This window comes from Thamnophis sirtalis, unplaced genomic scaffold (assembly GCF_051295495.1).
Source record: "Thamnophis sirtalis isolate CommonGarterSnake01/CBP01778 unplaced genomic scaffold, rThaSir2_p1.2 scaffold_4, whole genome shotgun sequence".
Classification (NCBI taxonomy): domain Eukaryota; kingdom Metazoa; phylum Chordata; class Lepidosauria; order Squamata; family Natricidae; genus Thamnophis; species Thamnophis sirtalis.
In genome coordinates, this window is record NW_028261384.1 from 84,979,895 (window position 1) to 84,998,381 (window position 18,487).

Below are 18,487 nucleotides of genomic sequence, written 5' to 3' on the forward strand. Positions count from 1 at the left end.
TCCCTCTTATAATATCTTTACATCTCAAGCGACAGTTTGTGCTGTGAAACTGGAATCACAAATCAAGCTATCGTATCCCTGCTGCCAGTCTTCCTCAACTGAACTCTTGAAACAACTTTCCACTCAGAGATTCCAGTTCTGTAAGAAAAAAAAAGCTTGAAAAACTACGCTTTTCTCCCGTGGTACTCAGATATCATTTCGAGAGAGAGAACAGATAACTTTACATACAATAGTATGGTGCACAAACTGTCGCAATCATTATCTGGTCAAAAGGAAGGAGGGGGCAGATATAGAAAGAAGCCCCGGACAACAGCTGAAAGGGGAAAAGCAGAGTCTAGGGTTAGAGAGAGTCTGCCAAAGCTTTGGGTATGCTGTTGAAGTCTCCAAAGTTATTAAATTGCATGTTTAATATCACTCAAGGGGAATATGTAACTAGAAATTCACCACATTAGTTAAAATTCATTTCAATTACACTAGCTATGAAATCAAGTGTGATGAAATTTAATTTTGGTTACTTTGGAGAGTAAGCTCCCAAAGAAATATGCACCCTCCCGGGTTACATTAGGTCAGTGTTTTTCAAACTTGGCAACTTTATGATGTGTGGACCTCAACTTCTAGAATTTCCCAGCCAATATACTGGGAGTTGAAGTACTTTAAAGTTGGCACGGTTGAAAAACTCTCTGTTAGATGGTTAAGTAATTTTACTAGCTATAAGGCAACTTTAAAACTATTTAACAGGTAGAGAGATAAAACTGAGATAATTATATAGCTGCCTCTTTCTTCACATTTAGGCTCACGTGCCGCTTTCTCTTTTGCCTCTGGGAACTCTCCTTCTGCCTGACAGCTAAGAAGGGATTTTGAGTTTACTTCCTGTCTAAGCTGTGTTCATTACAGCTCATCACTGCCTATCATTCCGAAGGGTCCCTCAAATGACAATTACCTTTGTGTTGACTCTGCGGGCCACTGAGTGTGGGTGTGCCTCTGGCTGAGGGGGCATGCATGAGGAAATTATCCCCAGCTGCCAGCTAGACAGGATGATGATTAAGGAAGTGGCTATTGCTGTGCTGCTACCAGAATCAAAAAAACCTCCCCAGAGTTACCATAAAGAAGCTTCTAAGAACATCCTGGTTCACAGGTAAATCGTCTGGCTCAGGAAGTAAGTTTGTCTGAGCTTGGAGACATTCTTCCTGCTCTAATACATAGCCAAAAGGTTTATATAATTTTGGGGGATGAACAATTATATCTAAAAGCTGCTCAAAGACGGATCTGGTGAATGAAATCTTTTCAGGATTTTGACTGCCTCATGGAAGATGAATCAGCCTTCTTCTGATTGTTTCCCCAACCTGGAGACTCTCTGGATGTGCTTTGTTACTCCATATATAATCTAGTGGTCAAGGATGTCCTTCAGATCTGGAAAAAACATGGTGGGCTAAGATTATGCTTTAATTTTTTGGATCCCCTCAGTATTCTCTCTCATTTATATGTTTATAAGCATTCTGTTACTTATTATAATAGGTTTTAAGGACTTCATTAACATTTCAATCAATTATTCTGACTCTTTCCTGGTGTAATTCTGAATATATATACCGTATATCACAGAAGTGAATACTCCCTGTGTGTGTGTGTGTGTGTGTGTGTGAGAGAGAGAGAGAGAGAGAGAGAGAGAGAGAGAGAGAGAGACAGAGAGAGACAGAGACAGAGACAGAGAACACACACACATATCTGAACAATGCCATTCTGGTCAGTTTATTAAAAAAAGAAAAAAGAACCACAATAAAACTATAATGAATAGCAATAATAAGTAATAGGCAACTTGGCTAACATTTGTACACTCCTCTGATGGGAACTTATAGACCTTATACTTCAACACTGGAAGTTTTTAAGATGATATTGGATAACACTTTGTCTGAAATGATATATGGTTTCCTGTCTAGGCAGGGGGTTGGACTAGAAGACCTCCAAGGTCCCTTTCAACTCTGTCATTCTACTCTATTTCATCTGAACCTTGCCCCAATGGGCAAATGGGCAAATGGCCATGTTTTAAAATTTTTCCTAAAGGCCGTGTGTGTGTGTGTGTGTATGTGGTGCTGGTGCTGGTGGTAAGATCATCCCAAGGCACTGCTACTGAGAAGGCATGCAATCTAGATCCTTCTTCAAAGAGGGGATCCAAAGTCTATCTACCATATTAGAGCAAGTGGGACAGGCAGCTGTTTTTAGGGGGTGTCATGGGTAGCTGTCCTAAGGGGTAACTCAAATAACTCAATATTATGTACTATGTAGAATCGAAAATCATACTGCGAGCTCCAAGATATGGTCAATATATAGGGAAGAACTCCATTTTATTTTAGTTTCCTTAAAATGTGTATTCAGTTCTAGAGGAAGGGAGATGTGCACCACTAACCTGCTGGTTGTATCAAATTCAAAGGGAAAGATGATATCATTCTTGTTGCATATTTGGCAGATGAAGCCCCTCTGAGTACATAGATCACAGCTGTACACATGGTGGGAGGCAAATTGGATCAGCGATTGAAGAAAAGTTTCAAATATACCGTCTGCTATCTAAGAAGAGAGAAGGCCATGAGCAATTGGTGGGGAGCAGGGAAATCAATTCTGTTTCTGCCTTCACAGGAACTCTCAAAGTATGGAACATAAGTTGTTCACCCAAAAATGGCCAAGATCCTTATGATGCCAGTCCAGCGTTTCTCAACCTTGTCAACTTGAAGATGTTTGGACTTCAACTCCCAGAATTCCCCAACCAGCATTTGCTGGCTGGGGAATTTGGGGAAGTGCAGGCATCTTCAAGTTGACAAAGTTGAGAAACTGTGCCAGTCTGATTTAAAACACTTGAAAGGCATGAAACAGCTGGTTTTGATTGCTCCATGTCAAATCGGAATTCATTGCATTTCATATGTTTTTCTTCATGTATGAATTCAAATTTGGTAATACATAAGACTCTCTGTCCGGCAGCCAGCCCATAACTATAGAACGCACTCCTAGAGCAGCAGCTGCTGGAAGACTCGGCAGCTGAGTTTTGGAGTTTGGAAGCCGGAGAAGAAGTTATGCTCGGAGCGCTGTGGGGCCAGAACAGGCGCTTGCGCAACCCCCCTGTCCAGCTGGGCAGAGCTCCATGCACTGACCTCGGGGGTATTCCGAATATGTCAAGCCGCGGGAGCTGGGGAGCGGACAGAGCGCCATGTGGCTTGGCACCTTAGAGATACCCCCTCGGTCAGTGAATAGTGCTCTGCCCAGCCAGAGAGGGGGTTTGCCGGGCAGATGCTCGTGAGCGTGGTCACCTCATGGCTGATTCACCTGAAGCTGTGCTCGGCTGTTCGGGAGCCAGTTCACAAGGGAGCAGCTGCCCGGCAACCCCAAAACAATAAGCCTACAAAGCTGAAATTTGGCACGTAAAGCCTACAAACTTGAACTTTTGCATGTATGTTCCTCTTGGCTTCTAAGTGTTCGGTAACAAAGAATTTTTCAAATGACTATCAGAGCATTAGTATTTCATATTATTATTATTAACACACTCTGATGTTAAGGAGTTAGATGTTCTACTTCACCTCCCAACCTGAAAACCTGGAAGTGGGTGTGGCCACTCATTTGGCCTGCTGGCTGGGAGTTTGGAGAGGAGCCTGAGGGAGAGAAGGTGAGATGATACGTGGGGCTTCTGTGGGTCAAGCCTGAGGGAGACAAGGTGATAGGATAAAGTGAGGCTTCTGTGGGGTAAAACTGAGGGAGAGAAGGTGATAAGATAGGAGAGGTTTTTGTGGGGCAAGGCTGAGGGAGAGAAGAGGATAAGATAGGAGAGGATTCTGTGGGGCAAGTCTGAGGGGAGAAGGGAATAGGATAGGGGAGGATTTTGTGGGACAAGCCTGAGGGAGAGAATGGGGTAGGATAGGGGAGACTTCTGTGGGGCCAGGCTGAGGGAGGGAAGGGGAGAGGAGAAGTCGATGGTAATTACTCATTAATTTTCAAGCTGTGTCGATTTATTAAGCCCAATCACATAGTTTTGTAGCAGAGCACGGGCATTCAGCTAATAAGTTATATTAGCAATGATACCCAAGATAACGGAGGTAACTAGGTCAGAATAGTACAACCCACTGTGGCCATGTTACCATTCGCAGAGGAAACTCGCCTTGGGACATTTCCTCACGGGGTAACTCAATGCCTTGCTGCTACCTGACAAGCCTTCCTGGTTTCATTGCATGGAAAAGAGGCTTAAGGAATTTAGTTCTCCTTTTCCTGGAAGTCCTAGCCTTAGTGCCCCTGGAGAGGGATTCTCGAAGGGCTCTCTCTGCCTTGGAATCCTTGCCCATGCACTACTTGCCCATGCACTACTACTCACTACCCGTGAGTCCTGGCCATGCCGAGGCTGTGGGAAAGAACCAAACATTTTTTCCCTCTGTTGTGAGACAGGTCAATCTGAGTCCAGGGGGACCCTCACTTTTCTTCACTGTGATCTGGCTCAGAGAGCAATAGCAATAGCAATAAAGCAATAGCAGTAGACTTATATACCGCTTCATAGGCCTTTCAGGCCTCTCTAAGCGGTTTACAGAGAGTCAGCATATTGCCCCCAACAATCTGGGTCCAGAGAGGTGATGCCAGAGATGATAAAGTGCTGCTGCCATCACTGTCTAGATGGGCAAATCAATGCATTGAGCCCTGTAGCGGGTGTTCCTCAGAAATTGCGCTTCATGCCCATCCCAACCCCTCAAGGCTGGCTGTGCTGCTCTCCCTCTCTGCGCGGGCACCAGATGGATTTCCTCAGTTCATCCCCATAATTACCACAAACAGAATTGGCAGAGCAGCGGTTTCTTTTTCACCTGGGCAAGCTGTGTCCCGATGGACTGGGTTGGACATGGGGGGGGGGATCCATCCCCTCATGTTCTCCTTTTCTTCTTGGAGTTCCACAGGCTCTGGTGAAGGAAGATCCAGTGTAGGCAGGGAACAAGGGAAGTGCAGCAAGATGGGCAAAGTGCAACCTCTGGGAAACACTTGGCAGGGTGCAATTCTTCATTAATTTGCCCATCTGGACAGTGGCAGTGGCAGTGGCCTATCGGCTCTGGCATCACCCCTCTGAGCCAAATGGCAGTGGGGGGAGTTGGGGAACCCCTGGATCCAGGGGTTGATCTGACTCGCAGTGGAAGAGAAGGAGGCTTGGTGCTTTCCCACAGCCTCACTATGGCCAGGGCTCTCGGGATGATCTGGTAGGTTGTAAGGGAGGGGATTCAAAGGTTGGGATAGCCTCAGGGTCTTGATACGTCTCTCCAGAGGCACAATGTCCATGGAGTTGGGGTCTTCCATGAAAAGGACAACTAAATTTTCCAAGCCTCTCTTCCATGCAAAAAAAAAAAAAACCAGGAAGACTTGCAAGGGGTTGAGTTATCCCACATGCAAAAAATTAGGGCATGTCAAATTTTTTAACATTCAATTTCCAAACATTAGGGATGTTCAAAATTTATGATATGCCTTGCGGATTGTAAAGATATTTTGGTTACTTTAATATAATTTAGATGTGCTTGGTAAGTAACTACATAAATATCATAACTTTTTAACATTTTGTTTGTTTCATGCAGATCAGAGGTGGTATCCAGCAGGTTCTGACCAGTTCTGGAGAACTGGTAGCGGAAGTTTTGAGTAGTTTGGAGAACCGGTAAATACCATCTCTGACTGGCCCCACCCCCATCTATTCTCTGCCTCCTGAGTCCCAACTGATCGGGAGGAAATGGGGATTTTGCAGTAACCTTCTCCTGGAGTGGGGAGGAAACAGAGATTTTACAGTATCGTTCCACTGCCACACCCACCAAGCCTTGCCATGCCCACCAAGCCACGCCCACAGAACCAGTAGTAAAAAAATGTTTGAATCCCACCACTGATGCAGATCCAATGCAATTACCAAACATTTTGCAAAGGACTAGGAAAAACAATTAGTGAGCAGAAGCAAATGGGCCAGATAATTCTTGGAGAGCTTAGCTGTCTCTATTTGCTATACTCTTCAGATAGGACAAAGTTACGACAGGAAAAGATTGCATCTGTACACGCACAGACCAGCTCTCAAAAGCTTCTTGCTTCCTGCTCTGCACTGAATGATGCAACATCTCATGGTGCATCAAATAATTTGTGTGGAAGGTTGCTAGGCTGTGATTTTGAGGGATCCAGCTTAGGGGGTGAAGAAATGGGTATTATTTTCTTGAACTGAATTTCCACCTGCTTCTAGATTGAAACATTTCCTTTTTTCCAGATCTCCTACCTGTCTCAGGTCAGCCACACTGTATTTATGGGGACACTCCAGGAGATAGTGCCGGTGGTCAAGCCTTCAAAGAACAACATCATTAGTATATTAAAATTTGTTCTCCACTTCATCCCAAGCGTTTTATACAACATAAAATAAAACCCTGATGAGACAACAAGAACTCTTGCTTCATTTCTCGTGCTCCATTTCTGCACACCAGCTGATCTCTTAGGCTTCTTTGTTCATTCTTCTTTCAATGTGTGCCATTCTTCCCAACCCTTACCTGCATCAAGCTATTGTATCACAAGATACTTTTTACCTGGCCTATATTTCTTGATCTCAGAAATATACCATTGCTCTATCCATTTTTCAGAGATCACCAGAAACACCCCGATGGTACTCAGGGCCAAACTGGATACTGATACATTGGGATTTTTTCTTTTAATTTTCTAGCAACATTTTTTCTACAATGAGAATGCACACTGTATACATATCAAATTACACCGGTTTGGATTTAGCAAACCAGACCCAACAACATCCCCAGAAGTTTTCTGTGTCATCCAATACAAGCCCCTATCCTCCTGACTTGAAGAGATGGAAACAATATTGCTCTTCTTCTGCTTTTTTCTCTTGCAATGCTTCTGGAATCAATTTAGGACCAGACTACTTTTCACACAGAAAGAGATAGCTACTCCAAAACAGCCAACACTGAAACAGAAGTATTCCACTGCTCCTGCTGAGTAACCATATGTCACGAGGATGGCAATAAACTTGGGAATGTGCACATAAAAGAACTTCTATGGAGGAAGCTGGGTCTATGGAGGGGATGCAAAAGGCATCTGCAAGTGGCAGTAGGAATCCAGATCCACATACAACCTCTGACTTAATAGCCAGCATCATTTGGAAGCAGAATGCTTACTTATTCTTGTGTCGGAAGGCTGGAGTCAATTCAGATTAATATACTGATTTGGAGAAGGCCCTCTAATGCCTCTGGCTCACCTCTTACTGATCTCCTTCAGGGCGCCACTGCGACAAAGGACAAGGTAATCACCCAGGAGCTTCAGCTGCTCACGATTCTGATAGATCTGCTTCATTTGCTCTACATGGTCATAGAGGGTTTCATTCACCAGCTTCAGGTCAATCAAGGGTTGATTTTGAATTTTGGCTAGGAATTTCAGAGCCTGGCAACAAATCTGACAGAGACAACAAGATGAGAATGTTCCTGTAAAAGCCTCTTGCAGCACTGATCAAATAGGCCCAGCAGAGATTATATTGGTATATAATTGGTATATATACTGGTTCACATTCTAGTAAGGACCTTCTTATCATTTGAACTGATGGTTTGTTTGTTTGTTTGTTTGATTAATTGATTTCCTGCTCATCTCACTCCAGACAGTTTATAATAATAAAAGGGTAGAAAATGAAAAGAGATTGTGTTCTGACAACTGAGACTGTGCCTTGAGAAAAATATACTTTTTCTATTTACTAAGCTTGGCCATAATTAGGGGATATTAAAAAAACAACAACAACTAACAGCTGAAAAAATGAAAAATCCTAATCAGAATGCTACCTTACTCATAGATTTCTCATTTTATGGTCCTTGAGGTAAATCAGCGTTTCTCAACCTTAACAAGTTTAAAATGTGTGCACTTTGGTTCCCAAAATTTCCCAGCCAGCACTGGGGAATCCACTTGCTGAGGTTGAGAAACACTCAGAGGGAGGGAGGGAGGGAGGTCACATTTTGCTCGTCTGCTTTTTAAAACCTGCACTTATTTGCGCTAACTTGCAATGCAGGTAGGGCACAAAGGAAGGAGATCCTTACAGATGCTCTCAAGCTTTTCTCTTTCATAATGAAAACTACAATCATTTTGTGACTATAGTTGTGCAGGTGGGATTTAAAAGAGACATGAGAGACAATATCACATTACCGAGCTTATATACCCTCCTCCCACCATAACAGGGCATACCGGATATCTGGAAAGATCCCAGTTATGAATTAGACGTGAAGGTATCACAGACTCTTCATCTTGGTGGCAATTGTCACAGTAATAGAGGCCGGTGAATGAACACAACTTAGGCTTCATAAAGAAGAAACCAATCTGCCTGGAGCAGCCTGGAAAGGAAAGAAAATGTAAGATCATCTTAAATTGCCAGAATCTGACTCTTGGCTATTGGAGAAGCTTCTGTATTTAAGACAGCCTATTCCGCAGCTGCTGTCTTCAGAGAAGTCAGTTTTCAGTAATTCATTTGCTGACTAGGCCATTGCCTATAGTAAGAGGAAGATATTAGAGCTGAACCAAGGCTCAGCTATTGCTCAGCCTTAATCTCGAGATCTGTGCTTCTGAAGTATGAGGTGCCTGGGTGTACAATACGTATATAAACACACTCACACACAGACCTCCTGCCTTTATTAGACAACGATATATTTTTATCTACTGCTCAATACATATCAAGAAAGAACCCTCCTTTTTCCTGTGTTACCTTTTTATTTTTAGTCGAAAGAAAGCCCAAGGCCAAAACTATCTTTGGAACAGAACTATTTGTTGTTCTGATTTTAGTGGTTAGAAATATAATAATGTACTTTCCTCTGTGACTGAAAAGAAAGATATGCTTCAGAAATGAGGAAATTTAGCCTTATCGTTCATAAAAGTGTAGCCTCTTGTCCATTATTTAGTTGTATTATCAGATACAACTACTAAAGGTGTAACCCTTAATTTTTTTCTTGTTCACAAAATTATCTTAGGAATAAAATGGATCCCAATATTTTCTGGTTAATAGAAGTTCCTTGCAAGAGGCTCATAGACATTATCTTGTCTCTAGACTGAGTGCTATACTGAAGGATTCTTGGACGTTTTCCAGTTATCCAAATTGCAAAAACTGGATATTTGTTAAATAATTACAGATACAAGAGTAGTTGAACGTAGGCAATGAAAAACTAAAAGCCAAATGTGTTATTCATTCATTCATTCAAACAGAGAAAAGGGTAGTTGTCACCAAGTAGATTAATCTACGCTCTACTTAGAGATGATGATGAAGATTATGAACTAGAGAACAATATCCAAATATGACTTCACAAACTGCATTTGCTCATAAGACCTGCCTGTCACGCATTGCCTGACCTTCCCACATCTTTCTTCCTATGGATTTATAGCCACTGAACTGTAAATAGACCAGCTTTTCATTGAGTCACTGAGTGATGAGTTCATGTTAATTAGGGAAACACAAAGTCACTTCCAATAATCTATGGATGCGCCTTTAAGAGTTTTTCAAACTTTACCATCTTCTTTGGCACATAGCCCTGAAAACAAAGTGTAGTTTTGGCATTCAAAATGAATCAGTTGCCCCGCAAAAAACCCAAACAATCAGACATTTCTGGACCCCCCTCGCTCCCCCCCACCCCAGTTATTGCAGCGTAAGGATTTCTAATTATTTCTGTTGGTTAAATTAATATTTGGTCATACGAAGAATGAAGAGATCTAGTGAAACAAAGGCATATATAATAATGACTTGTTTAAGACTTCCATGTTTCAATGACTTACCACTACCCATGATTAATCTGGAGTTATGTTAGTATTAACGCTATAATAACAAAGACCACCAATATTGTATTCTAAAATCACATTAAACACACACAGAAGTATAATCCTCAATCTTAAGTTGTTTAATTGGAATAGAAAATACATTTTTACTAAAAAAAGGCTTCATGTAAGTTATCATTTTGCAAGCACCCATACACCCCTACCTGCACATATGAAACTTTGGCAGTCCAGGCCTTTCTCCATGGGGATGGCAACCAGATACTGCAGCAAGTATCCATTTTCCTTAACAGTATTCTTCAGGATTGCCTGTGAATTGCCATCCAGATTGCCTCCAAGTGTGAGGGCCTCCTCAGCCATTTCCAGGTAGGACATGAGCACTCGGCGGACCAGGTCTCGCCAATCAGTTGCCTCCTCTGCGTTCTCAGCTCTCAGCTTCAGCACTGCTTTTGAAGTGATGATCTTGAAGAATGCAGGTCCACCCAGGCTCACATCTGGCAGGATATCCTGGATGGTCTCAATTCCAAAGCTGTTGTACAGTATCTTTTTATCATTTCTGGCTTTGAAGCATTTCAAGGCTTCTAAGGACAAGGAGAATACCAAAGGGACCCATGTTTTTTCAACTTCCAAGTACAGGACTGATTCCTTGACTGCATCTAACTCGGGTTTCAAGGCACATGACCAGTCCAACTCAGTTGGGCCAGTTCTACTATACACCGAGAAGGAAGGCAAGTCACCAGGTGGTCCACCTCCAAAGAAATCCTCAGAATCCTCTGCAGCCTCAGGGCACTCTAGAGTTTCCCACCCTTCATCCTGCTGTAGCCTATACTTTTTCAGGGCCTCGTGCAGCCGGTCCAACCAGTCCTCTGCTTCATCCCGAGAGGAAGCCCGAAGATACAATCGTTTGTTGGAAAAGACCAGCTCAAAGCGCCCATCACTGTGAGCCCGTCCTAAGGACTCACATCTCAGCAGAGAACAGTTTTCTACACATGCTCGCTTCTCACAGTCTACAAATAGCCGCAACTCTAGAGGTGAGAGCTCACAGAAAACCTCTTTCCAGATGCCCATAGCTCCTCGACGTTCCAGGGTCCCCAACTTCAGCAGACCCCGAAATGGATTGGAAAGACCTAGAAATGAGGAGAGGAATAGCTTTATGCATTCTCTAGCACAAATGACATTTCTGTAAAGCAGCAAAAATGGATGATGCTTCCATTACTATAAATTCTTCTAACCACCATAGAAATCTCTCCTCCCATTCCACTTCATCCTTTCTCCCTTAGTCAAAACACGTTACCTATTTGTCTCCGATGAATAACACTAAAGCCCTTCAGCTCCCTGCTAGGAGACAGTTTGGATTTGCTGAGCTCTGCTGAGGAGACAGAGAGCTCGCCTGGATCTGGGACTCTCAATGGCATGGCAGGTTGGCAACTGGTAAGCCTCTCTAGTGAGGTGCTGGGAGAACTGGAGAGGCTTTTTTCTGTTTCCTCGGGAGGGGAAGGAAGGTAAAAATCATCCTCAGTGATCCAGCTTCTTTTCTGTTGGGAAATAATAAAGAAGCAAGATAACATTTGCGCTATTACCCAAACAAGCTATTCTGATTTTGAGTTTATTGAATTCAAGCAGCTGGGCTGATGCAAGAAAATATTGTCCTTCGCAGGACAGCCTCCTCTTATTGCTATCATGGAAGTCTGTACAGAATGTATTTATTTTTGACATTGCTCAGATCTTATGATGCCCAGGCCGAAATGGGAAGCAACAAGGGCTGTGATTAAGAAATATGGAAATAATGGTGGGATGATTCTGAGCTTTACTAGATTTAAATAGGAATACAATTCTGGTTTGATAATAGCAATATGCTTCTTAGAGATTTCTCTTGCAAGTGACCAGCAAAGCAGCCATCTTCTAACTGAATATTATGTTAAATGACTTGACCTGAGACCTTGCGCTAAAAATACAGGTAATTATCATTATTGCCTCTGAATGGACAGATCAGTTGGAAAAAAACAAACCATGATGCAAATCTACAATTAAGCACTAAGAAAAATAGCCAACCAATTTAAACAACTCTGTAAAAATAGATGTGGTGACTCAGACGCTCAGCTTGTCAACCAGAAACGTCATCAGTTTGGCGGTTCGAATCCCTAGCGTCAAGTGAGCTCCCATTACCTGACCAGTTTCTGCCAACCTAGCAGTTTGAAAGCATGTAAAAATGCAAGTAGAAAAATAGGAGCCACCTGTTGTGGGAAGGTAACAGCGTTCTGTGCACCTTTGGCATTTAGTCATGTCAGCCACATAACCACATAGACGTCTTTGGACAGTGCTGGCTCTTTGGCTTTTAAACGGAGATGAGCACCGCCCCCCTAGAGTCAGGAACAACTAGCACATATGTGCAAGGGGAACCTTTACATTTACCTTTATTTTAAAAATTCAGCCTGTGACAAATTAGTATTTGATTTTTTAAAATATTAATTTTGAACACTTTAAACACATATATATATAAATAAATATAAGTACAACTGAAATTTGGTTTTTTCCCCCCGTATCATCAGGAATAATTATTTCAGAAATTTGGGATTGCCTGGGAAAATATTAGACACTGTCTTACAAAGGTATTCCACAGTTTTTCTTCTGGATGTCAGCAGAATAGATGGGTGATATCTGGAAAAAGTGATCTGGGAAAGATCACATCATTTCCTAATAAATATGGCATACAGACTGGCTCAAAGCCAGGAATAAGGCACTGGAGCTAGGAGGAAATGAAGCCAAGGACAGGAAGATTCAGTGCAGGAAAAGCATTTCCGGAATCAACATCATTCGTTCATTGTGAGGCCCCTAGCATGTGATTGTGACAGATTTACCATTTCTCAATTTTATAAAAAAGTGCTAATAAAAATATGGTAATACTTTACATGTATGATAAATCTGTACAGGTATAGTAAGTATCTATTTGTATTTAAATAGATTTGTTTGCCGTTTCCATATCATTTTTTTCATCTTGGATTTGTGTGAATTTAGTAACCTGTTAGTGTTTTCTAATGATAGTTCATTAAATACCAATTTTTAAAAAATGTAGTGAGACACAATGATGTTCTCAAGTCCCCAAACAAAGAGTTAATATCCCATGATAAACAATTGACTCAACGTCCAAAGGGCTGCGTCAGGGAGATTCAGAAAAATCATTTAAAAAATAATAATAATAATGCTTTTGGCAGCTACTGAAAATTAATGTCTATTTGGCATGCCAGAGATATCAAACAAACAAAAGCCCCACAGAACAAAACTAGCAATTCTTACAGGGGAGACCACTGGTGAGACTGGTGAAAGAAGCTGGTCTGTTCCTGGAAGGCTTCCGTCACAACCATTGACTTCACTGGCCCAGGTTTTAGTTCCTCCCTTGATGTTGCAATGAATTTGGGCCACATCCACAGGTTCTTTGGTCACAATTATTGTGGCTAGCATCGAGGTCTGTTGGACACTGGTACTACTAACAGATTCTCCACTCTTAGGTAAATTGGGAAGCTGTGAATTTGTCATTAATGCAGGTAGCATGATGTCAACAGAAGCTTCTGCCATTACAGTACGAGGAAGGTGCGCAGTGCAGAAACTGGTGGCAGGGCCGGGGCACTCTGGTGGGGAAGACCGAGAGACAATGTTTGCTTCATGAACTCCTACAGATTCCAGCTTTCTCTGTGTCCTGGTAAATTCTGCTAACACTCTGGAAAGAAATAGAAACATTTAAAACATTTGGAAGAGAGAGGTCATCTCCAGTATTCTATCTCTCAATTTGCCACACGCATTCCACAAATAAGGTATCAACGATGACTGAAGTTTAGTCGCATATAATTCAATGCATTCAATAACTATTAATTTGCTCTTTCAAGCATCAAAACTGTTTAAATACATGAATAAAATTGATGCAGTCTATACTATGTGTTAAGTTGGTCTAAAGCACGGGTGTCAAACTAGCGGAGTCATGTTGACATCATGTCATGTATCACAACATTTCCCCCCTTTCAGTAGCTGGGGTGGGTGTGGCCTGCATGTGATGCAACCGGCTGGTGGGGCACCAGTTTGACGCCCCTGCTCTAAAGAATTAGAATCGGCAAGTTAAATATCCAGCATGCACAGTATTTTGAGAGTGAATATTCTAGTGCAGACAAAATAGATAGGAAATTGGCCATGTGTTCAAATTGATCCTTAGTTGTGGATTTACTGAGTGAATCATCCAGACAAGACTACAGCTTTCTCAAGTGCTGAAAATGGTGCCACTGTCAAACCTATCACAGGTCTGCGACTAAAACACTGTTTGATTATTTTCATCTAATTTCCATGTATTTTGGTGTGGTGAAAACAAATAAAACATTGAAAAAACTTCTAGACGTCATGATTTGCCACAACATGCAAAATTGCCTTTAAATTTATCATTTTTTTAAAAAAAAATGGTATTTTTTTAATATGGATTTTTAACCAAATTTAAAATCCAAATTACTATTAATTAATTCACATAAGTGCTTTTAAAATATAAAACGCCAAAAAAAGCTTAAAGTGTTTGTCCGAGTTATGTAAAAAAATATAGCACTGTAAATCTGATGGTCAGCAATATATACATAAGCTAAGCAAGTTTTAAGTCTGTGCTTCTAATGGTAGAAGGGGTTAATCTTTCCTGAAGAATCAATGGGAGACACAAGGCAGATAGCAGCATCTCCAGTCAGTGCAGGGGGCATGGCCAGCACTGTGACATCTCGTGTACAGAAACAGAGCTGCTCTCTCCTGCATGTCACACTTGTGCACGAATCATCATCAGGTTCTTGATTCTAGGCTGTTCACACTTTTTCATTGCAATACATGTTAGCTCGTCATTCTTCAACCATTATGTTATGGCTCCGCGAAAGTGTATTAATTCACCAGAAAGTTTCTGTTTCATCTATGGTGAATATACAGTGTTGAAGCAACAGCAGAATATTACAGACTTTGTGAAAAAAGTATACTTTGCATACTTTGGACTAAAAATTGGAGATCAAGATAAAGTTTGGGCGCTTCATAAAGTGTGCAAACGATGTGTTGAAGACCTACGAAACTGGTTCAAGGGTAAGAAAAAATCTTTCCGTTATGGGATTCCTATGGTATGGCGAGAGCAAAAGAACATAGTGATGACTGTTACTTTTGTTCATGCAATGTGAAAGGGTTTAATTCCAAATGGAAGGATTCCATTTTATACCCCAATTTTCACTCAGCAATTCATCCCATCCCCCATGGCACAGATATACCATACCCAAGCCCCCTGCTACCTTGGAAGAGATACCTAGCTCTGATGAAGGTGAAATCATACCTGAACCAGATGACGAATCAAGTTCTGACTTTGAAAATGATACAAGACCAAAATTGTTTTCTCAGGAGGAGATGGAATGATTTGGTAAGAGACTTGAATCTTCCCAAAGATGCCGCTGAGTTACTTGGATCAAGGCTGAAAAGCAGGAATTTACTGTTGCCAGGAATGTCATCTTCATGGTTCAGACATCGTGAAAAGGAGTTCGTTCCTTACTTCATCCAGGAAGACAAATTGGTTTATTGCATTGATGTCAAAGGTCTGATGGGTCAATTTAAAATCCAATATGATTCAGAGCAATGGCGTCTTTTTATAGATACTTCAAAAAAAAGTCTCAAAGCAGTTTTACTCCACAGTGGTTTTTACGCTTCCATACCTGTAGGTCATTCCGTACACTTGAAGGAAACCTATGAGAACTTGGAATTGGTTCCTTGTAAACTTAAATATGAAGACCATGGTTGGCAAGTGTGTGGGGACTTGAAGGTCTTATGCATGCAGCTCAGGCAAAAAGCTGGGTATACCAAATACCCTTGTTTTCTGTGTCAATGGGACAGTCGAGACCAACAAAATCACTGGACCAAGAAGTGTTGGCAGCCGAGTGTGCTAACAGTCAGTGAAAAAAATGTCCTCCAAGAAACTTTGGTACTCTCCCATAAAGTTCTTCTACCACCTCTCACATAAAATTGGGATTGATGAAGCAATTCGTAAAATCACTTCCAAGAGATGGAGAATGCTTCAAATACTTGGTCACCAAGTTTCCATGCCTGTTGGAGGCAAAATTGAAGGAAGGGGTATTCGCTGGACCAGACATTAGAAGGCTTATAGTTGATCAAGAGTTTGTCAATACCATGACGGATCCTCAAAAAGAAGGGTGGATTGCATTTAAAGAAGCCGTACAGAAATTTTTAGGCAATAACAAAGATCCTCACTACAAAAAGATCATCGGAAGAATGCTGAAAGTATTTCAAGCTTTAGGTTGCCTGATGAGTTTGAAAGTGCATTTCCTCCAGTCCCACCTTGACTGCTTTCCTGAAAATTTGGGAGCTGTGAGTGAGGAACAAGGTGAATGATTCCACCAAGACATTAAAAGAGATGGAAAGGAGATACTAGGAAAATAGAGCATTACAATCATGGCAGACTATTGTTGGATGCTTCAGAGAGACATTCCAGATGCACCAGGAGGAGCCTCACAAGAAGAATCGAGTTTAGTGTGCGTAGGTGAGCTCATTTCAGGTCAAAAAAGGATTTTCATGAAAATATTGTAATAAAACTTTAATTTTATAAGTCTATTTCCATTTATTTTGAGGTATTGCCTTATTTAACATAGTTACCTAAATTGTCAGGAAATGTGATGTGCTATGACAAAATGGAGGTCATTTTTGGATTCAGCACAACAAAAAACATAAAGATTACGTGGAATAACCAAACAGCTCTTGAAATTTTTTTTTTGCAGATCTGTGATTGATAAACTTTTACTATCATATAAACATTTTCAATGTTTGTAGATAATGCAACATACTAACTATAAAAAAACCTATGAACTACTGATTATGCTGCTGTGATGTAACATAAATGCTAAAAGAAAATCAGAACAGTTGTGAATGAAATGGAAAGATTGTTTAACCAAGGGAGTACTTTAACCATTGTGTGGTTAAAGTAAAATGAACAAACAGGACCAATGATAGGAGACGCAAGCCTCTACCTGATGTTTAGAAAAAGGACAGAAAAGATATGCGGGTTTCCCATATCCACTTCCCATATTGATATGCAACCATATTATTAAGAATTCAGGAATTGTTATTTTAGTATTAGGCTGAATCCCACTAAAGTTCTGCTTTAATTTTTGCAGACTTAGGATATTATGTGATATATCATTTTTGTTGTCATACTCACTCTTGGAGGTCCTGGTCCTGGTCCAAGTCTGCTGTTGCTGCTGTCATGTCAAATTCAGAGTCATTGGAGATGGGCTCTTTCTCCCTAGCTGGGCTGGTAGTGCTGGTAAGATTGGCTGGGAGAAGAATGTCAGAATCAAGGCTGGAAGAGAGCTGTGAGGAACCAGTTGTGCTGATGCTCAAGTTGGAAGCTGTGAGTTTATCTGCCTGTTGACTTTTCGGGACAGGCAGGATGGCTGGGTGAGCTTCAATTTCATCAGAGCCAGAAGATTGTGAGAGAAAACCAAGTGTCTCCTTTCTTTGAGATTCCAGCCCCACAAGAGGATCCAACAGTTCCCAGGCAGGACAAAGGCCTGACAAGGATAAAGGTGTGATGGTCCACTCGTTCAATACTGCTGACTTATAGGAGAGGTCAAAAGCCAAAGAAGACAAGCCCTGCAAATAGCTGAGGAGAAATTCAACCTCCTCGGGATCCAGAAGCAGAGCAGGTGAATGGTAATATTCAGAGAGTTGAGACTTTTCATGAAGCAAGAGTTTTAGGTAACACTCCATCAGGCCATCATTCAGAGCCAGCCTCAACCACGCACGGCAACGCCCCACATCTGTATTGATGAAGACCAAGTTTTCCAGTTCAGAAATTATGTTTCTGAAAAAGAAGAAACATCCAGGGAGGGGGAAATACAACATCCATTAAAAGGACAGCTCCCAAAAACAAGAGAAAGCAGTTTTGGACAGTCGTACAAGTTGGGTTGGATGCATTATTGTCTGATGAAAACATCAAGAGGTAAAATGGTAAAGGAGTCCCTGTGGCTTTTACTCTACTAACGGTTGCCAACAATAGTGAACAGTTATGGAGCCAGTGCTTCCCAAAGACATTTCTGTCATCTTATGGCCAGCATGATGTCATGGAGCATTTTTCTTCCCACTGAAGTGGTACCTAGTTATCTACTCACATTTGCATGCTTTCGAATGGCTACGTTGGAAAGAACTAGGGCAGACATGTCCAACACAAGGCCTGCGGGCCAAATCCAGCCCTTGATGTAGTTAGATCTGGCCAGAGGGGCCACCCTGGAGACAGCGAGGGGGCGGACCTTGCCACCTTGGCCCCGATCCAACCCTGGGCGCATGTCTCCATGGGCCAGATCTAAGGCTGATCCTGTTCCTGCCCAGATGGCTGCCACAAAGTTATAGTATAGCAGCACATAAGCCCCAGCAGTGTTGCATCAAGCAACGGCATCTCCGCTGCCTCCTTGGTCTGCGCCAACCTGACCTCACAGTCCACAAAGCTTCCCTTTCACTAGGACTGCCCCTGCATTGAAAAGCCACATCTATTGGCAACATGGGCCCCGGATGTGCTGCCAAACTCATCCTCCCCCCCAATATCTTCCTAGGGAGGGAGAGAGGGAGGAATGAGATGGGAATGAGAAGGAGGAAGGAATAGTTAACTCTGTTCACTTAGAAGTTTATGGAAAAGTTTGCCTGCACATAGAAATGCAAATGG

The 18,487-nt window shown here is 41.9% G+C and overlaps 1 protein-coding gene and 1 long non-coding RNA gene across 6 annotated transcripts in view; one reads left to right on the top strand and one right to left on the bottom strand.

Moving 5' to 3' along the window:
* PLEKHM1 (pleckstrin homology and RUN domain containing M1) overlaps positions 1-18,487 on the bottom strand; it is a 49,941-nt gene that overhangs the window by 997 nt on the left and 30,457 nt on the right. For all 5 annotated transcript variants that reach the window (XM_087713247.1, XM_087713248.1, XM_087713249.1 and 2 more), the window contains 8 exons: positions 16,988-17,632; positions 13,063-13,483; positions 11,063-11,303; positions 9,975-10,895; positions 8,200-8,345; positions 7,232-7,425; positions 6,251-6,314; positions 2,402-2,559 (listed from right to left, as the gene is read on the bottom strand). In XM_087713247.1, the coding sequence (XP_087569373.1) occupies positions 2,402-2,559; positions 6,251-6,314; positions 7,232-7,425; positions 8,200-8,345; positions 9,975-10,895; positions 11,063-11,303; positions 13,063-13,483; positions 16,988-17,632 (2,790 nt within the window). The remainder of the gene's footprint in view (positions 1-2,401; positions 2,560-6,250; positions 6,315-7,231; positions 7,426-8,199; positions 8,346-9,974; positions 10,896-11,062; positions 11,304-13,062; positions 13,484-16,987; positions 17,633-18,487) is intronic.
* Positions 693-6,863, top strand: LOC148045946 (uncharacterized). The gene is made up of 3 exons (XR_015696407.1): positions 693-1,424; positions 5,577-5,653; positions 6,242-6,863. It is a non-coding gene; the product is annotated as an uncharacterized LOC148045946 (long non-coding RNA).